Raw genomic sequence first — 17,082 nt, 5'->3', positions numbered from 1 at the left:
GTTTTTGTTTTTGTTTTGAAAGAGAGAGAGAGTGGGGGGGGGGGAGAGGGAGAGAGAGAATCTCAAGCAGGTCCATGCCCAGCGCAGAGCTGGATGCAGGGCTTAATCTCATGACTCTGAGATCATGACCTGAGCTAAAATCAAGAGTCGGACACTTAACTGACTGAGCCATCCAGGCACTCCTTAATGTTAGGATTTTTCTAAAACAAAAACATTACATTAGAGTATTCTGATCATTTGGCTCATATGTACGGTGGGCTTGAAAGGCACATGATAATCATCACTAAACTCACTTTCTGTCCAGGCATCATACCTCACAGCAAGTTAGGTTGGACTCTAAGGATGGTACACTTACTGTGTTTCAAACAGCCCATACAGCTTTTCTAAACCATGAATTTCATGTATGTACTATATTTTAAGTAAAATTTGTAACAAAAATCTATGTGCAGATTTCATAAAGCAGTTTTAAAACAAAGTGCAGGCTCTGTAGGAAGCATAATTGTTTCCGTGTTTCTGGAAGAACAGCTGTGTAGCCTTATGCGCTCAGACATCTTACTTCCCTTATCATTCTTATTCAAGTAGCTAAAAGGATGTATTTTTGTTTTTCAGTCACTCAGGACTGCTTGCAACTGATTGCAGACAGTGACACACCTACTATACGAAAAGGTAATAAGATCATCTCCTATAACTTTTCTTATTACGGTTCCACCCAATCTAATCACTTGTAAGACTATATTCAGACTTCATCTCACATCAGCTGTCTGCCTCCAAGCTTCTCAGAATCAGATGTAAAATAAGAAGCTGAAATATATTCAAAATGATTGGGGAGTAAATATTTAGGCTAATATAATAATCTAACAAACAGAATTAGTTTAGTAGAGGTGCTAATACTTAGAAATTTTTTAAAATTAGCATATGATAAAACAAAATCAATACTAAGCCAAATTCAGTTTTTGGTTTTTTTATTTTTTAGAAATCAATTTGGCTTCTCTAATGACTTGAGATCATCTGCACAAATATCAGTTCACCTATTTTACTAGGATTGAGAAATCATAATAGGATGAAGATGAAACTGAACATATCGCAAACATTTAATATTAATTATTAATAAATATATACTGTGTGCAAATAAATATAACACTTTTATGATAATCTAATGTGAAATGACTGCTTTATGTTTTACACATATTAGTTAAAGACATACAATGTTCCAATTTCTGTGTGAGCCATAGAGCTTAGCAATGAAGAAAATATGTATAGTTCCTCACTTTCATGAAATTTACCTTTTGATGAGGGGAAAACAGGAAAAAAATAACAAAGAAAGCAAATGAATCAGTAAAATGTAGAATGATAAAATTAAGTGCTATGGAGAAAAATAAAGCAGGCCAGGGGCTAGGGAATGTCTGGGCTGCGACCCAGAACAGGGAGGTCACAAGTATCAGAGAGTCAAGCTGGAGGCCAGGATGGAAATGAGAAGGAGCCCAGAGAATATTTTTGGATTTGCCTTTGAGTGCCAGGAGTGCTGTATTTTTTTTTTTTTTTTTGAGTGCTGTCTTGCATCTGTATCTTTCTGAGTGACTTTAGTGATCCCAAATGTAACATGTAACACAGAGGGAACTATTTGAGATTCTGTTATTATTTATCTCTCTGCATTTTCCAAAGTCCTATCCTTGCCACTTTAATAGGCATCAGACTGTTTACTAAGAATTAAAATGAAGTCAGAAGAAGAACTTAAAGACCAAAGAAAACGTTTTAAAAATATTAACTTTGTTTTACACATTTGGACAAAACGAAAATGTTATGTCACACAAGAAGATGAAGTTGCTCCTTGATCGTGAACATGAATTCCACGGAATATTATGTAGTGACTGCTCTTCACTGACCAAGGGGTACTGAACTGGGTGCCTTGCCCTTTGGAACCATTGGTTAGCCTTGTGATACCAGCACCTGTTGGTGCACATGGGCATGTTGTAGCATCACTGCTTGCCTGTGTCCCATAAAGTTTGATAGATTGTGTTTCCATTTTCATTTGTCTCGGGATATTTTTAAATTTACCTTTTGGTTTCATTTGACCTGTTAGTGTTCAGGAGTGTTTTGTTTAATTTCCACATATTTTGAATATCCCTATTTTTCTCCTACTACTGATTCTAGTTTCATATCATTGTGGCTGGAAAAGATACTTGGTGTGACTTCAGTCTTCCTAAATCTGTTCATATTTATTTTGTGCCCCAATATTTTATTTATCTTGGAGAATTTTCTTTGTGTCCTTAGGAAGAATGCATATTCTATGACTATAGGGCAGAATATTCTGTGCATATCTGCTAAGTCCATCTGGTCTATAGTATTGTTCAGGAACACTTTTTCCTTACTGATTCTCTTTTGGGTGATCTATCCATTACTGGAAGTAGGATATTGAAGTCTCCTACTGTTACTGAAATGCTGTCTATTTCTCCCTTCAAATCTTTTAGTATTTGCCTATTACATTTAGGGGCTCCAGTGTTGAGTGTATATGTGTGTGTGTGTGTGTGTGTGTGTGTGTATACACACACATACATACTTGTTATATTCTCTTGATGAATCAATCTACTTGTCATCATATAATGACCTTCTTTGTCTTTTGTGACATTTTTTTTTACTTGAAGCCTATTTTGTCTAATACAAGAATAGCCACTTCTTGTCTCTTTTATCTAACAGTTGGATGAAATATTGCTTTCCAGCCCTTCACTATATATTTCCTTAAAGCTGAAGGGAGTTTCTTATAGGCGGAATATGTTTGGATTTTGTTTTTCTTTCAATTCACTCAGCCAGTCTTTGCCTTTTGATTGGATAATATAATCCATTTTCATTTAAGGTAATTACTGATAGTGAGGACTTACTATTTTCCTTTGTTAATTGTTTTCTAGCTGTTTTGTAGTTCCTTTGTTCCTCTCTTCCTCTCTTGATGTCTTCCTTTGTGGCTTGACTATTTTGTGAATTTATATGTTTTGATTCCTTTTTCTTTGTATTTTGGATATCTGCTATAGGTTTTTAAATTTGTGTTTACCATGACACTTATATCAAACAACGTAGTTACAGTAGTCTATTTTAAGCTGATAACAACTTTGATTTACAACTTTTTATATTGTGTCTATTAACAAATTACTGTAGTTATAATTCCTTTTTTTTTTAATTTTTATTTATTTATGATAGTCACACAGAGAGAAAGAGAGAGAGGCAGAGACACAGGCAGAGGGAGAAGCAGGTTCCATGCACCAGGAGCCCGATGTGGGATTCGATCCCGGGTCTCCAGGATCGCGCCCTGGGCCAAAGGCAGGCGCCAAACCGCTGCGCCACCCAGGGATCCCTATAATTCCTTTTAATGCTTTTGTCTTTTAACTTTTATACTAGAGTTCAGAGTAATCTACAACTCTTTATAGCTATTTCTTTCAGATTTACTAGAGATTTGTTTTATCCCTTTGATTGTGTTGGATTTTCTTGATTCTTCACATTCCTTGCAGAGTTGCTTTGTTGCTTATGCAGCTACCTCTCATGGACTGATTTTGACTGGGAGACACTTTTACTGATCAGCAGTGCCTAATATTATCTACTGTAAGGCCAGGGGCAAGGTCTCCTTTGCTTCCTCCCTTCCCTACTGGAGGAAAATAATCTGTTCTTTGCTTTTCCTCAATCATGCAAAACAAAACAAAGAAAACAAACTGGAGCTATAGAAGAATGTCTTCCCTTTTTTTGTTTCTAACTGTAGCAGGGACCAAGCTCTTTTGGATATTCAGCACAAAGTATGGGTCAAGATGGAACCCAGCTCCATGGAAGGCACTCTGAGAGACCATGGGGCCTGGAGCACAGTCAGATCTCACCATCCCTCCACAGGGGAATCACAGGCTGAGGCCATCTTGTGGTGCTGACCTAGGCATGTTTGGGGGAGGGGCTAATGTAAATAAGTTGAAATTGCTCTTCTTACCTATAAAAATGTGACTTCTTCTCAGTCTGTGCTCTACTACTTAGTTTCTACTTCTTAGCTGGATTCTGAATTTCTGGTGTTTTGGCACCAATATTATTGTTTCTGTGGAGGGATGATGTGTAAGACTCCTATGCTGCCACCTTGATGATGTAATCCTTCATTTGGAACTTTAAATGTGTCATCCCACTGTTTTCGGCCTACATGGTTTCAAGAAAGAAATCAACTGTTAATATTATTGAGCATCCCCCTTGTTTGTATTGGAAAAATTGCTTCTGTCCTGCTGCTTTCAAGATTTTCTCCTGGTTCTTTCTTTCAACCTCTTAATTATAACTCACTTTGGTATGGATCTCTTTGAGTTTATCCTTTTTAGAATTCATGCAGTTTCTTGGATGTGTAGATTCATTCTTTCTTCAAAATTAAGAAGAATTTGGCCCTTATTCTTCAAATACTCTTTTTTTTTAAGATTTTTTTTTTGAGAGAAAGAGAAAGCAAGCATGAGAGAGAGAGAGAGAGCATGAGCAGGGGGGAGGGGTCTTTACCTTAGGCTTAGTGGCTGCCTGTGCAGCTGGTGGGGAGGGCCATGCTATGATTGTGGAAGCTTATCCAAAATAATGATAAAGAAGAGGTGACCTGGAGTTTTTGTGCAACACTCGCACTAGGCAATGCCATTCCAATGCATTACTAAATGACATCCATAGTTCCTAGCTCCTCTTAGGAAAACACAATTTGTGGCCTTCTGTTAAATACTTTGCAATTAAGCCTTGCTAGTGTTCTGAGCTTTCCAGTAATCATGGCTTACTGCTCTTTCAGGGATTTCTTAGTCACCACAATCATACAGTGATAATGTGTAAGCAATTATTTGGGGGCTCTGTTTTCTTTAAATACTAACAATGGTTGCAATTTGGGAAAGAGGTTAGCTGAGATTTGGTATCATCTTTGTAACATTTGCAAATTATATTCTTTCCTGTTTGTGACCTAAAGATAAGTGTTTTCTGTAAAATACAAACCAATGTGCCTAAAGAAACTTAATTATGGGAAGGTAATTCAGAATTTAAATGTCACTGAATAAATACCTAGAGTAAATGTTTAGATGTATAAGTATCCTGTTAACCTTAATAAAGTGAGGAAGTATCAAAGAAAAAAAAAAAAAAAGGAGCAGGGAGCCCCACGTGGGACATGATCCCAGGACCCTGAGATCATGGCCTGAGCCAAAGGCAAGGTGCTCAACTGATTGAGCCACCCAGACTGCCCTGTAGTTTTTATATTTTAAAGAAAGGTGGCTGGATGCAAAATCCCCATTTTATCTTTTCTTTACTTGAGTTGTAGGAATTTCTCTACTCTCTTTTGGCATTAAATGCACTTGAAGAAAACCAAGGTAAGAGAAATTTTTCTTCTCATAAGTGGCTTGACTTTCTTGCCTGATTATACAAAGAATTATTTACCTTAAAAAGTCAATGCTTGTTTTACTGTATATTTCAGAGTTGACTATTATGGTAGGTAGAATAACAGCTCCCAAAGATGTCTGCAGCCTAATCCCTGAAATTTGTGAGTATTGTAGGTCATGTGGAAAAGGGGACTTTTGCAGATGTAAGATAATAACTTTGGGGGAACTACCCTGGCTGATCCGGGAGCTCAGGGTAATCACAAGCATCCTTACTGAGGGAGTTGGTAGGATCAGAGTCAGAGAGGCGATGTGGTGATGCAAGTGGAGATAGGCATGATGTGATGGGTGCCTGGGAAGATGGAGGTGGCCATGAGCCAAGGAAAGCAGGCCAACTGCAGGAGCCAGAAAAGGGATAGGTTTTGCAGCTTCCAGAAAGAACCCAGACTTGCCAACACCTTGATTTCTGCCCAGTGAGACTTTTGATGTTTAGAACCATGAGCTAGTAAATGTGTGTTGTTTCAAGCCACTAAGTCTGTGGTGATTTGTTACAGCAGCACAAAACTAGTGAAGCTATTTGGAATCAACTTCCTGGCCTGGGGTGTGTCCTCTCTGTCTGTAGCAGCCCTCTGTGGTTGCTCTGCTTGACTTTTTGTTGCTGGTTTTGCCTACCAGGGGTCTGTTCACAGGTATGTGGGTAAGACTGTTTTATGGGTCCTATATATTCTATAGTCCTTTTTTTTTTTTTTCAAATTTTAAACTCTTTATTTCCATCTTTCTTTTGTACAAAACCTATTTTCCACTCTGAAATTTTTATTTTCATTTAAATGATTTTTTCCCCTCCTCATCTTCCAAGTTCTTTTAGGTGACACAGAAACTTCTTGGACTGTATACTCGTCAGAGACGTCTGCATGCATACGAGGGCTTCTTCACCTTTAGGGGGGGTGATTTTTGCTGGCTCTTTGTGGACTCGGCCACTTCCAGAACCTGTCACTGCTCTCCTTGCTTCGTCCCTCCCCTTCCACACCCAGTACCAGGGGGACCCCAGTGACTTTGAAGCCCTTACGACTACTCTGGAACATGAATCTGTCTGCTTCTTTCACATGAAGGAACAGGACGGACATTATTTCCACACTCATGTTGGTGGCAGAAGGCTCTTGTTTATTTCTGCCTTTGCCATGTGAGTATTTTCTACAGGAAATGATGAGATTTACTTGTAGTATCCCAATAGAATTTGACATTTGATGAAACACACACTGCCCTTGTTTGTTTCTCTACCCATTTTCTGACCCTTTAGGCCACTCCTTTGTAAATTTCCTTGCAAGTTACTCTTAAATGTACCTTCTTACTATAGATGCTCTTCAGTCCTCTGATACAGTCTCATTCTCTTTTCATTCTTCTCTCTGCTTTGGCGTTCTTAAATACTCCTATGTTGTCACTTAGCATCTATGTGCGGATGGTTTAAATGTAGCACTTTGGCCCAAACCACTCAGCTTCAATCCTGTATACACCTCTGTCTCTTTAACATTTCTTCCTTTGCAACTCAGTGGCATCTCAGCCTGGGCTGTACAATTTGCCCCCAAATTCCTTCCACCAGCATTCCCATTTCAGTGAGTGTGATGACTGTGTCCTCGGTTGCCTCCTGTAGAATTTTGGGTGTCATTCTTGACTGTTCCCTCTGACTCAGTACATTAATCTCAAAACCCTATCATTTATTCCCCATGAATATAACCTGAATTAATCTATTCCCCTTCATTCCCATCTCACCATCCTGCTAGACCGCCCTCATGTGTCCCCATGGCTGGTTTCCTTGGCCCCAATTTTGTACCTTTCCTTGACTGGTAGCCACATAGTGGTTTCTCTAAAATAGAGTAATCATCTCTGTCTGCTGCTCACAGCCCTTTGAAGAGCTCAGCCCCCATGACTGGCCTAGCTGCTCTGCCTCAACTATAAAACCAAACCTGCCATAACTGTGGGTTTCTATGCCAAACAGTACTTGTTTTATACAAGAAATTACTATTTCTTGAATTAATTGACATAATCTGCCTTTTAAAAAAGTATTATCAGTATCTTATCCCCTAAAACTATTTCCAGCAGCTGTATGATAATAGGATTACAAAATCAAGAGTTGTAACCCAATAGGATAGGTGTGATTGACAGCTGCTCTCTGCAACATTTATTTTCAGTTTCTGAGGGAGGTAACACCGGAAGTATGAATGCTTTCAAGGAAATCTCCTATTCATAAAGTAAAATAAAAAGCAGGTATTAATGAAATATATCAGATTTTTCTATGAAATGTTGTCAACCTAAAATTTATATATTTTGTATAAGTCTGATCAGGAAAGAGCTCCTTTAAGAGCGGACACTTTCAAGTATATGTATAAATTATTTTCACATATTAATACTGGCATTCTGTTAATTTAAGTTCACATATTATTGTACATATTAAGTTTTCAAAAACCTTTAAATACATCAAGTATTTACAGCTAAGTGGACCTGGGAAGTTCAGCCTTTACATGCCGCAGCACATCTGTATTTTAGCTGTGGACTAACAGAGAGAGAGAGAAGCAGTAATACTCTTGGACTTTATTTACAAATTCTCAAATATCAATTGGTAGTGATACATTCTGGCTTAGAAAAGCATCTTACAGAATAGGCACTTCATGCATATTTTCTTGTTAGCATTTATCCATAGTCTAATTTAACATGCTAAATATCTAAATTAAGTTTTAAGATGTAGAAACATGTTTATAATATTTATGCTTAGGTTTATAATTACTTTAGCTTTTTTAAAAAATATTTTATTTATTTATTCATGAGAGACACAGAGAGAGAGAAAGGCAGAGACACAGGCAGAGGGAGAAGCAGGCTCCATGCAGGGAGACTGATGTGGGACTCGATCCCGGGTCTTCAAGATCAGGCCCTGGGCTGAAGGCAGCACTAAACCGCTGAGCCACCTGGGCTGCCCTACGTTAGCTTTTAATGTATTGTTTCGTCTGTTTTCTTAAAGGATTTAAGATTCACTCAGTAACACATATTCATTGAACGCAGATGTGTGCAGAGCTGTGTCCTTGGCATTTGGCCTCATGCAGTGTAATTTGTGGGTATGCATGTGTGTGCAACATGTATGTGCTGGAAGGAGAAATATAGACAGTGCATAAAAACCAGCAACCATGTACTGTCTCTTGTAAGAATATTTCCAGCAAGATAGGATGAAATGCCAAAAGAAAATGTCAAGAAAACATAAAAATTTATACCTAATAACTACTTGTTTTTCTTTCTATTCTGACAATGCAGCAGTAAAACTGGGTAAAAACCAGCTTACTGATTTTATAGGTAGATGTATGGTGTAAAAAAGTAGGAAACCAACTTAAGGTGTTGAAAAAGAAATTTAGTAAATAAATATCTCTAGACAGAATATGAGCAAGAGGTTTTGGAAATGTGTGTCTTTCTTTCAGCTCACAAGTGCATCTTGCCTTCGTGGTGACGCTCCATCTCATACAACTAGCTAGTTCCAGCAACTAGCTCGTAAAATGCTTTTAAAAATAGATTTTTTAAAAAATGCTTTTTTTTTTTTGTTTAAAGATTTTATTTATTTATTCATGAGAGACGCAGAGAGAGAAAGAGAGGCAGAGACACAGGCAGAGGGAGAAGCAGGCTCCATGCAGGGAGCCTGACATGGGACTCTATCCCAGGACTCCAGGATCATGCCCTGAGCTGACGGCGGCGCTAAACCGCTGAGCCCCCCAGGATACCCTAAAAAAATGTTAAAAAACAACAGGATGCTGGTGGGCAACTGCATCGTACCCCACCAATTTGAATTATTTTATGTTTAAAATTGAAGTAGTTAATTCAGTGACTAGGCCCGGGGGAGGAGCCAGAAACCGGACAGCAGTGATGCCTGAACCCAGAGAGGTCAGAACCTAAGACGTGTATGGTTTTGAATGGAGGAAGGCCCTCCTTGGTCAGAGCATCGGGCAGGTGTCCTCATGACCACGAGAGCAGTCCCCTTCCATCATCAGTTATTTTATAGTAAGAACAGCCATGATCATTAGTTCCTCCTCCTCTTTTGGACACACTGCATTTAGAAGTGCCTTGGGCACATGATCTCACTTAAACAAATGTAAAACTATGCTACCATAATCCTCTCCACTGAAAGGATGCTGATGCTGTGTAAACAGCAGGGGATGGTGAGTTTGCCTCTGCGACTTGTAACTGAGGAGGCTTTCTCCAGGGACTGTCCCCTTTCAGCACAGCACCAGAGGGCTTTCACCCAAGCCAAATTTCCTCACAGACCTTCTTGGGAACAGCAGAGCCTACTTGTGGGAGACAGAGGTGCATCCTAGGAGTGCAGAAGAGGAGGCACGAGAGCACCTGCGTCCACAGGCACCTGCCAGGCTCCTTCCTTGCCCTCCAGTCTGGCATGCCCACTTACAGGGCTGCCTGAGGGAACTGAACTCAGATTCACCTTGTCATTTGCTTTGTGTGAGCACCTCAGGTTCTTTACTTCTCAGAAGTGTTCAGAGAATGTGTGGTTCTTGTTTTATACTATTCCCTCAAAGATCTATTTAGAAAAAGTTCAGATATGATGGGTTTGCCTTGGTGGAATGGCTGACCCAGGCACATTCACCTAGCAGTTGTATCTATGAACGTGAAAGCATCTCCAACACCACATCCTTGGGTGGTGCCACCTTCTTACAAAAATTCACAGGGAAACATTTTCTTTAAGCTCCTGCTAGGACAAATTGTTCTTGCTGAGCTTCTGGCTTATTGTCCAGTGGGCTCTGAGTTTTATTATTTCCCTTTATGCAATGAGCAAGGTGAAGCTCGGGGACGCTTGTGGTTCTACAGTACTAACTACATGGGAACATTTTTTAGACTATTTTATACTACCACAGTTTCATTTCACTATTCTCTCCTTATATTACCACTTCCCTAATCTTCTTTTCACTTATTTCACGCCATCTTATTTATAACCCCCCCCCCATTTATTAAGCCAGCCTCAAAGTTCACCATTTATTCCAGTATTTTTACACAGTGGTGAGAGATGTAGTGAATTTGTGGTGTGAATTCATAGGAGAGGAGTGTTTGCACCTCCCACACGGGTGTTCATCCCAGAGCAGGGTGCTCTGGCGTGGGGACCGGGTCCCCTCCTGCCTACCTGCTTCTGGAGCTGCTGGCTGCTCTGAGCTCTGGCTCCCCCATCACTCCCCAGAGAGATCTCAGGTCATGAAGGAGAATTAGTGTGCTGACCACTAACCACTTCAACTTGAGTATCACCGACAAATATCTCCGAGTTCCTTGACTGTGTCCTATTATAGGTTTTGTCTTGGTCACTTCCCTGCTGTCCGTAAGTGCTGTTCTGGTGCTGTACTGGGGAGAGGACTTCTTCCCCATACTAACTCCCTTGTCTGTGGAAACCAAAGCAAAACCAGAAAATCCCTATTATTAGTGTGTCATCCAGAGACTCTCCCATCCAGACCAGGCTGTCTGGTGAGCGCTGCTAAATACATGAGAATAAAAGCAAAGTGCTTGCCCTTGGGTTCCTGTGTCTGAGGGGTGTGGTAGTAATGTGCAGACCACTGCTGAGACAGCACGGAGCATCCTGATTTGTCTCCTTCTCCTCTTTTACCAAAAGATAAAATTCGTCTCTTAAGTTTCAGACTCGGTTTTACCGTTAAGTGGAGGTGAAAAACTGCTGCTCTCACAAGTTTTCTGTCTTCATCACAGGAGCTTACACATTTGTTCCATGGCTGCTCAGCTTTAAAAGGGGAAGAGCTCTGGAGGAGAAAGAAAATAAAATACTTGTAAAAGAAGCCGGTTACTTTTTCATATACAGTCAGGTAGGTTCCCCGCGCACCTGCTGCCAACCGCCCAGCCTCCGTCCCATGCTCACTTCTGACCAGCTTCTTTGGTTTGTTTCTCAGGTTTTATACACCGATAACACCTTTGCCATGGGACACCTAATACAGAGGAAAAAAGTCCATGTCTTTGGGGATGAACTGAGCCTGGTGACTTTGTTCCGATGTATTCAAAATATGCCTGAAACACTACCCAATAATTCCTGTTATTCAGCTGGTAAATAACGGTTCTGTATCAATAGACAGGAAGATGTTCCTTGATATACTGCATGGTTTTTATTCTCTGGAATGATAAGCTAGTTCAAATGCATTGAAATGGATAAAATTGTGACCGATAGTTTTATCACTCTTCTGTAATTGAGAAAGGGCAGGCAACATGGATAGCCATTCTAAACTGCATTTGCTTCAGTATATAATATTGCATAAGAACAGCGATGAGGATAACAGGATGAATGATTACCATGTGCCAGGCATCCTTGTCTTGCACCTTACCTGGGCTCCTTCACATGATCCTCCCTTTTTAAGGAAGGTGGAATCTGAGGCACTCTGGTAGTACACATTGTCCTAGGTGGCACAGCTTCTAATTTCCAGAACTTGGATTAAACCAAGTGGTCTGACCCCAGAGAATGAGCCTCTAGGGTTTGCTTTTTTTTTTTTTTTTTTTTTTTCCACGTGTTGCTGAAGAAATGCCCTTGACTGAACTGAGGGTCTGGTCAAGTTGCTCAGTGGCTTTCTCTCACTCTCCTACAGGTGACGTCTGGTGCACGTGGACACTAGACAGCTGATTTGGGATGGGGACATGGAGGAGCAAGGCTTCTTCAGATCAGGGGCAGTGAAAATGTAGAGAGGAAAAGAGAAAGGCAGCGCTTTGTTCAGCCAGGTCTTTGGGGCTATAATTGCCAACATACTCTTCATTTTATTTTGGGGGTAAATTTATCAAAGCTGGTATGGGGGAGGAATATTTGCCTTTTATACATTTGTTCCTTTCTGGTCATTTGATAAATCCCTTGAGAACCCGAGGAATGTCTTCAGTTCAGACAGTTACTGTCACACAGGCTGGGAGCCTGGCCGCCGATTCTGAAACCCTGAGATGTGAAGGTGCCTGCTAACAAGTACATAGTAACTCAATCAGGAAGGAAGGAAAATAGTTCAAAAAGTGGACACAGTTGGCACTATGGACCCATAGCCATAAACAGCTGTAAGGGGATGATGAGGAAGTGTGTTGAACTAAAACTCCCTAATTTTCATAAAGAGATGTTCCCCTGCAGCCAGTGATGATGACCAGTATCCTGGCGTTGCAGATCCAAACCAGTACCTCAGGGGCTCCCTGGGGCCATGCCTGGTACCGTGTTCAGATGCAGCAGCCCTCAGAGCTTCCCCAGGAGCTCTTCGGGTGGTGTCTGGCTGTTGGCCCCTCCCTGCTCACACTCTAAGCCACATTCCCTAGGTGCCTTGCCTTTTAAGAATAATTAACCAAATCTTAAAGTTGTGTCTCAGTGCCAGCAGCTTCGCGTTATGTATGAGAACTATTCTCCAGAGCATTTCAGGTGTGCAATTTTAATCTGTTCTAGGGCAACTCTGTTCAAAACCATTAAAAACTATATATTAATATATAAGAGAATGCAGTACTTCCACATATAATAACATGGAAAAATGTAAATGGTCCATTTGAGGAGCCCGGTGTAACATCAAGGCCCGCTTTTACACAAAGCTGAGTCTTAACTATTTCATTAACAAAGCGAGTATGTGGTGAAGTTACTAATCAAAGTTATACCTGATTTCTATAACCTGGAAGAATTGAAATAGCCAATAGCCCTGTGTTGCAATTTTAAACCGAACCTACTTTTTTTTTTAATAAATTAATTTTTATATTGGTGTTCAATTTACCAGCATACAGAATAACACCCAGTGCTCATCCCGTCAAGTGCCCCCTCAGAGCCCGTCACCCATTCACCCCCGCCCCCGCCCTCCTCCCCTTCCACCACCCCTAGTTCGTTTCCCAGAGTTAGCAGTCTTTACGTTCTGTCTCCCTTTCTGATATTTCCCACACATTTCTTCTCCCTTCCCTTATATTCCCTTTAACTATTATTTATATTCCCCAAATGAATGAGAACATACACTGTTTGTCCTTCTCCGATTGACTTACTTCACTCAACATAATACCCTCCAGTTCCATCCACGTTGAAGCAAATGGTGGGTATTTGTCATTTCTAATGGCTGAGGAATATTCCATCGAACCTACCTTAAAATCGTTGGTTCACTCCGACTTTGTTTTGAGAGTTAGTATTACCTAATGCTGTGTGATCAATAGCCTTTGTCAAAATATTACATTATATTCAGTCTTTATAACAACTGACTTATTCAACAAATAAATTCCAGTCTGTTTCTTTTTTACTATTTCATGTAGTCATCAAATGCTTTGCTAATCCTGAAAAGTGTACACGTCACCCTCCACAATACCTGAAACTGTTCTTTTGTTTATTGTCTCAAACCATTACAAAAAAAACCCAAGATCCTTGGAGACAGAATTTTTGTCATTCTGATCACAGCCCTGTGCGTGTCTAGAAAGGTGTTTGGTACATCATAAGTTTCGATAAGTAAACACTGACTGGCTGTTGCCTAAGGAGGCCTAGGTGCTTTCAACTTGATGATGGATGTTAATATACACAACATAATTCGCGTAAATACGTTTTCATGGCAGATTTATGAAAATGCAACTACTTTTTAAATACTTGATTGAAAGTATTAACAGCTTTGGTATTCTTAGTTTCTTTCTTTGTTAGTTTCTTTGTGTCTTCTCCTCCCTTGATTCTCCTTTCTTTTCCCTCATATTTGTCTGTTAAAGTGGGGTCCCCACTGATGTACTGAGTGTACTCCCTGTGTACACATATGCAGAACACATCATTGTAAATTAGGCACATACAGGTTTTTCAGTCAGTTTAAGTACTTTATTGCTTTTGGTTATGAGGACAAATATGGTCATTTAGGGAAACATGGAAATATAGAACATTGTAAAAAATAATCCACATGACTCCTAACCCCGGTTGTCTGGACTCCAGAAAAAAACTGTTAACAGATGGGCTTTGTGAATAGGTGGTGTTTTGTTTTTTATTTTTTATTTATTTTATTATTTTTTTAAGAATATATTTTTTAAGAATATTTTTTATTTATTCATCAGAGACACAGAGAGAGAGAGAAAGAGAGAGAGAGAGAGGCAGAGACACAGGCAGAGGGAGAAGCAGGCTCCATGCAGGGAGCCCGACGTGGGACTTGATCCCCAGTCTCCAGGATCACACCCTGGGCTGAAGGTGCCGCTAAACTGCTGAGCCACCCGGGCTGCCCTTGTTTTTTATTTTTAATTATACACACATATTATATCCACATTTAAGTGTATTTATGAGTGTCTATGCAGTATATACATACTACATGGTGTGAGTACTTTTTGTATTTCTGTTTTATATTTTTATTTAGCACCATTATTTTTTTGTATTTCTGTTTGTGTTCATATTTAACATAATTTTTTTAAATTATTATAAACAGTTTTCTTTGTCAATAAAATGAAGCAAAACCACTTTTAACCATACAATACCCCATCGAGGAATGTGCATGACATACTTAACTTTTTTTCTTCAACTAAGACATGGCTTTCTGTTCAGAGTCTCCATTTTACAGATAGCAGGTGATAAATACACTTATACCCGTTGTAATTCTTTGTGCTCATTTGCTTTAGCTCTTTTTTGTCTTTAGGCTGATAGAGTAGTAACTGGTTTAGAAGTCTGCTGGTGTCATTTGAAGTGTGAATGCCCATGTTCACATTTTTCCAAAATAACATTGTTTTACTTAATGCCCCCGCCCCTGGCCTCCCGCGTTGTACAATCACTTAAAGTCCCTGTAAATCACTGTTTTCCAGGCATCGCAAAGCTGGAAGAAGGAGATGAGCTCCAGCTTGCAATACCGCGTGAGGACGCTAAAATATCACGAGATGGGGACGGCACGTTTTTTGGTGCATTGAAGCTTCTGTGACCTACTTACACCTCGTTTGTGGCTGTATCCCTTCTTTTCTCTGTACCTCTAAGGAGAAGGCTCTTAACTGGAAACACCAAAAGGAAGAAAAACAGTAGTTACCGTAGCCTTCTCTGTGAGCTCTTTGTTTTGATTCGCTAAAACTAGACCAAAACAGGAAATTTAACAGACAACCACAGCCAAAGGGTGTCATGTGAATTATGAGAAATAGGGCCCATTTAAGGAAAGATAGAAGTAGCCTTCTCCCTATAATGCCATGTTAAACAATTTAGTCATAGTTTCTTGACCTGGAGGAAGCACAGGCTGCAAAAGAGCAAGAATCATTTCTTCCAAAACGGCATTCCATCACTGCTGCACACCAACTGCCGGCGTCCACAGGACTGTAGGACATGTGGGAACTCTCAGGTCCATCCTCTCTCTTCGTGTGCAATCTGCCAGTCTCTTTCAGTTAATATTGTAGTAAGTAAGAAAAACAAACAAATCTTGCACTTAACACATGAAAAAAGGAATTAAAAGCTTACATTTAAATATATTAAGCAGTTGGACTTCAAATTCAGGTACTATTTAAATTCGTCTGGTTTACTTCAAGTGTGCAGTTTTTACCTGTAATATTTTGTATCACCTGATGGAGCACCAGATATTTTTCACAGGAGGGAGGTAATTCTCTCGTGTATCTGCACCTGATGTATTTTTTCGTAGCTAATTTCATTCACTTCAGAAATTTTACTGTGGGGTAATTCCAGTTATTACGCATACGAGCATTAGGTGGAAAAAAAAAAAAAAGCCCAGCTCTAATTGTTCTTATGTAAAAATAAAATCTCCCAAGAGAAGTTAATGAATACATTTATAACAATGGAATATATTTGCCCTTTATTTCCTATTCTTCTGTTTTGAACTGCTGCTATTATCACAGCCTTTACAACATACTCCTGTGATTAGCTTTACAGAAGTGGAGGTTTCATTAAAGTTCTTGGCTTCCTTAAGGGTGAGCTGAGCTGTGTGCTCAGGATGCGCCAGGGACATCACCCTCATTTCAGTCTAATAGACAATCATATTTGCAAATGCTGTCATAACCGTCCTTAGAACATCAGTTTCCCTATTCTGCTTGTCTTTTTTTTGTTGTTGTTGTTAAATGTCATCGGTTTAAGGAGTTTACTCCATTAAACAATTTCCTTCTCTAGTTTAAACAGTAGATGGAAAACAATAGACCCGGGTCTACACTCATTTTCTCCAGTCTACATTAAAATGTTTTTAAGGATATGCTTTTCACAACAGAACAAAAAACGATTTGTACTTTGTGTCTAAGATTAAACTTTGTTTAAAACTCTGATTACTACAATTTTGGCTTTTTTGGTTAAAATCAAATATATTTTGCAACTTACTTTGTTTTACAATATTATAATCTGAATGCATAGGTGGAGCAGGAGTCTTGATCTGGGGGGTGAGTCATTTTCCTAGTGTTGCTGCTAAGTTGAATCGCCAAATAAAAAACTTCAATTTCTTCTGCTTGGCTTTTTGATTGGAGTTTGGTTAACACCAACTCATCTTTTGGCTTCTCTTCACGTAACTAAATGCCATTTTAAAAATTCAGGGCAGAGGCACCCAGCTGGCACAGCTGGTTGAGTGTCCGACTCTTGGTTTCTGCTCAGGTCATGATCTTGGGGGCATGAGATGGAGCCCCGGGACAGGCTTCGTGCTCAGCATGGAGCCTGCTTGAGATTCTCTATCTCTCTCCCTCTGCCCCATCTCCCCCATACTCTCTTTCTCTCCTCTTCCCTCTCTCTCTCTAAAATAAGTAAATCTTTTTTTAAAAATAATAAAAATAAAAATTCAGTGCATACCTGTAAAAGTATTAAAAA

At 39.7% G+C, this 17,082-nt stretch overlaps 1 protein-coding gene across 3 annotated transcripts in view; it reads left to right on the top strand.

Moving 5' to 3' along the window:
- TNFSF13B (TNF superfamily member 13b) overlaps window positions 1-16,729 on the top strand; it is a 79,031-nt gene extending 62,302 nt beyond the window's left edge. For 2 of the 3 annotated variants that reach the window (XM_077854978.1, XM_077854979.1), the window contains exons 5-8: window positions 610-666; window positions 11,070-11,182; window positions 11,267-11,417; window positions 15,111-16,729. In XM_077854978.1, the coding sequence (XP_077711104.1) occupies window positions 610-666; window positions 11,070-11,182; window positions 11,267-11,417; window positions 15,111-15,223 (434 nt within the window). In that variant the 3' untranslated portion in view covers window positions 15,224-16,729. The remainder of the gene's footprint in view (window positions 1-609; window positions 667-11,069; window positions 11,183-11,266; window positions 11,418-15,110) is intronic. The other variant, XM_077854980.1, reaches the window with a different exon arrangement.
- Window positions 16,730-17,082: the final 353 nt, after the last annotated feature.

This window comes from Canis aureus, chromosome 17, assembly GCF_053574225.1.
Source record: "Canis aureus isolate CA01 chromosome 17, VMU_Caureus_v.1.0, whole genome shotgun sequence".
Taxonomy (NCBI): Eukaryota; Metazoa; Chordata; class Mammalia; order Carnivora; family Canidae; genus Canis; species Canis aureus.
Note: the sequence above shows the minus strand (reverse complement) of the source record. Positions and strands in the feature narration are given on the sequence as shown.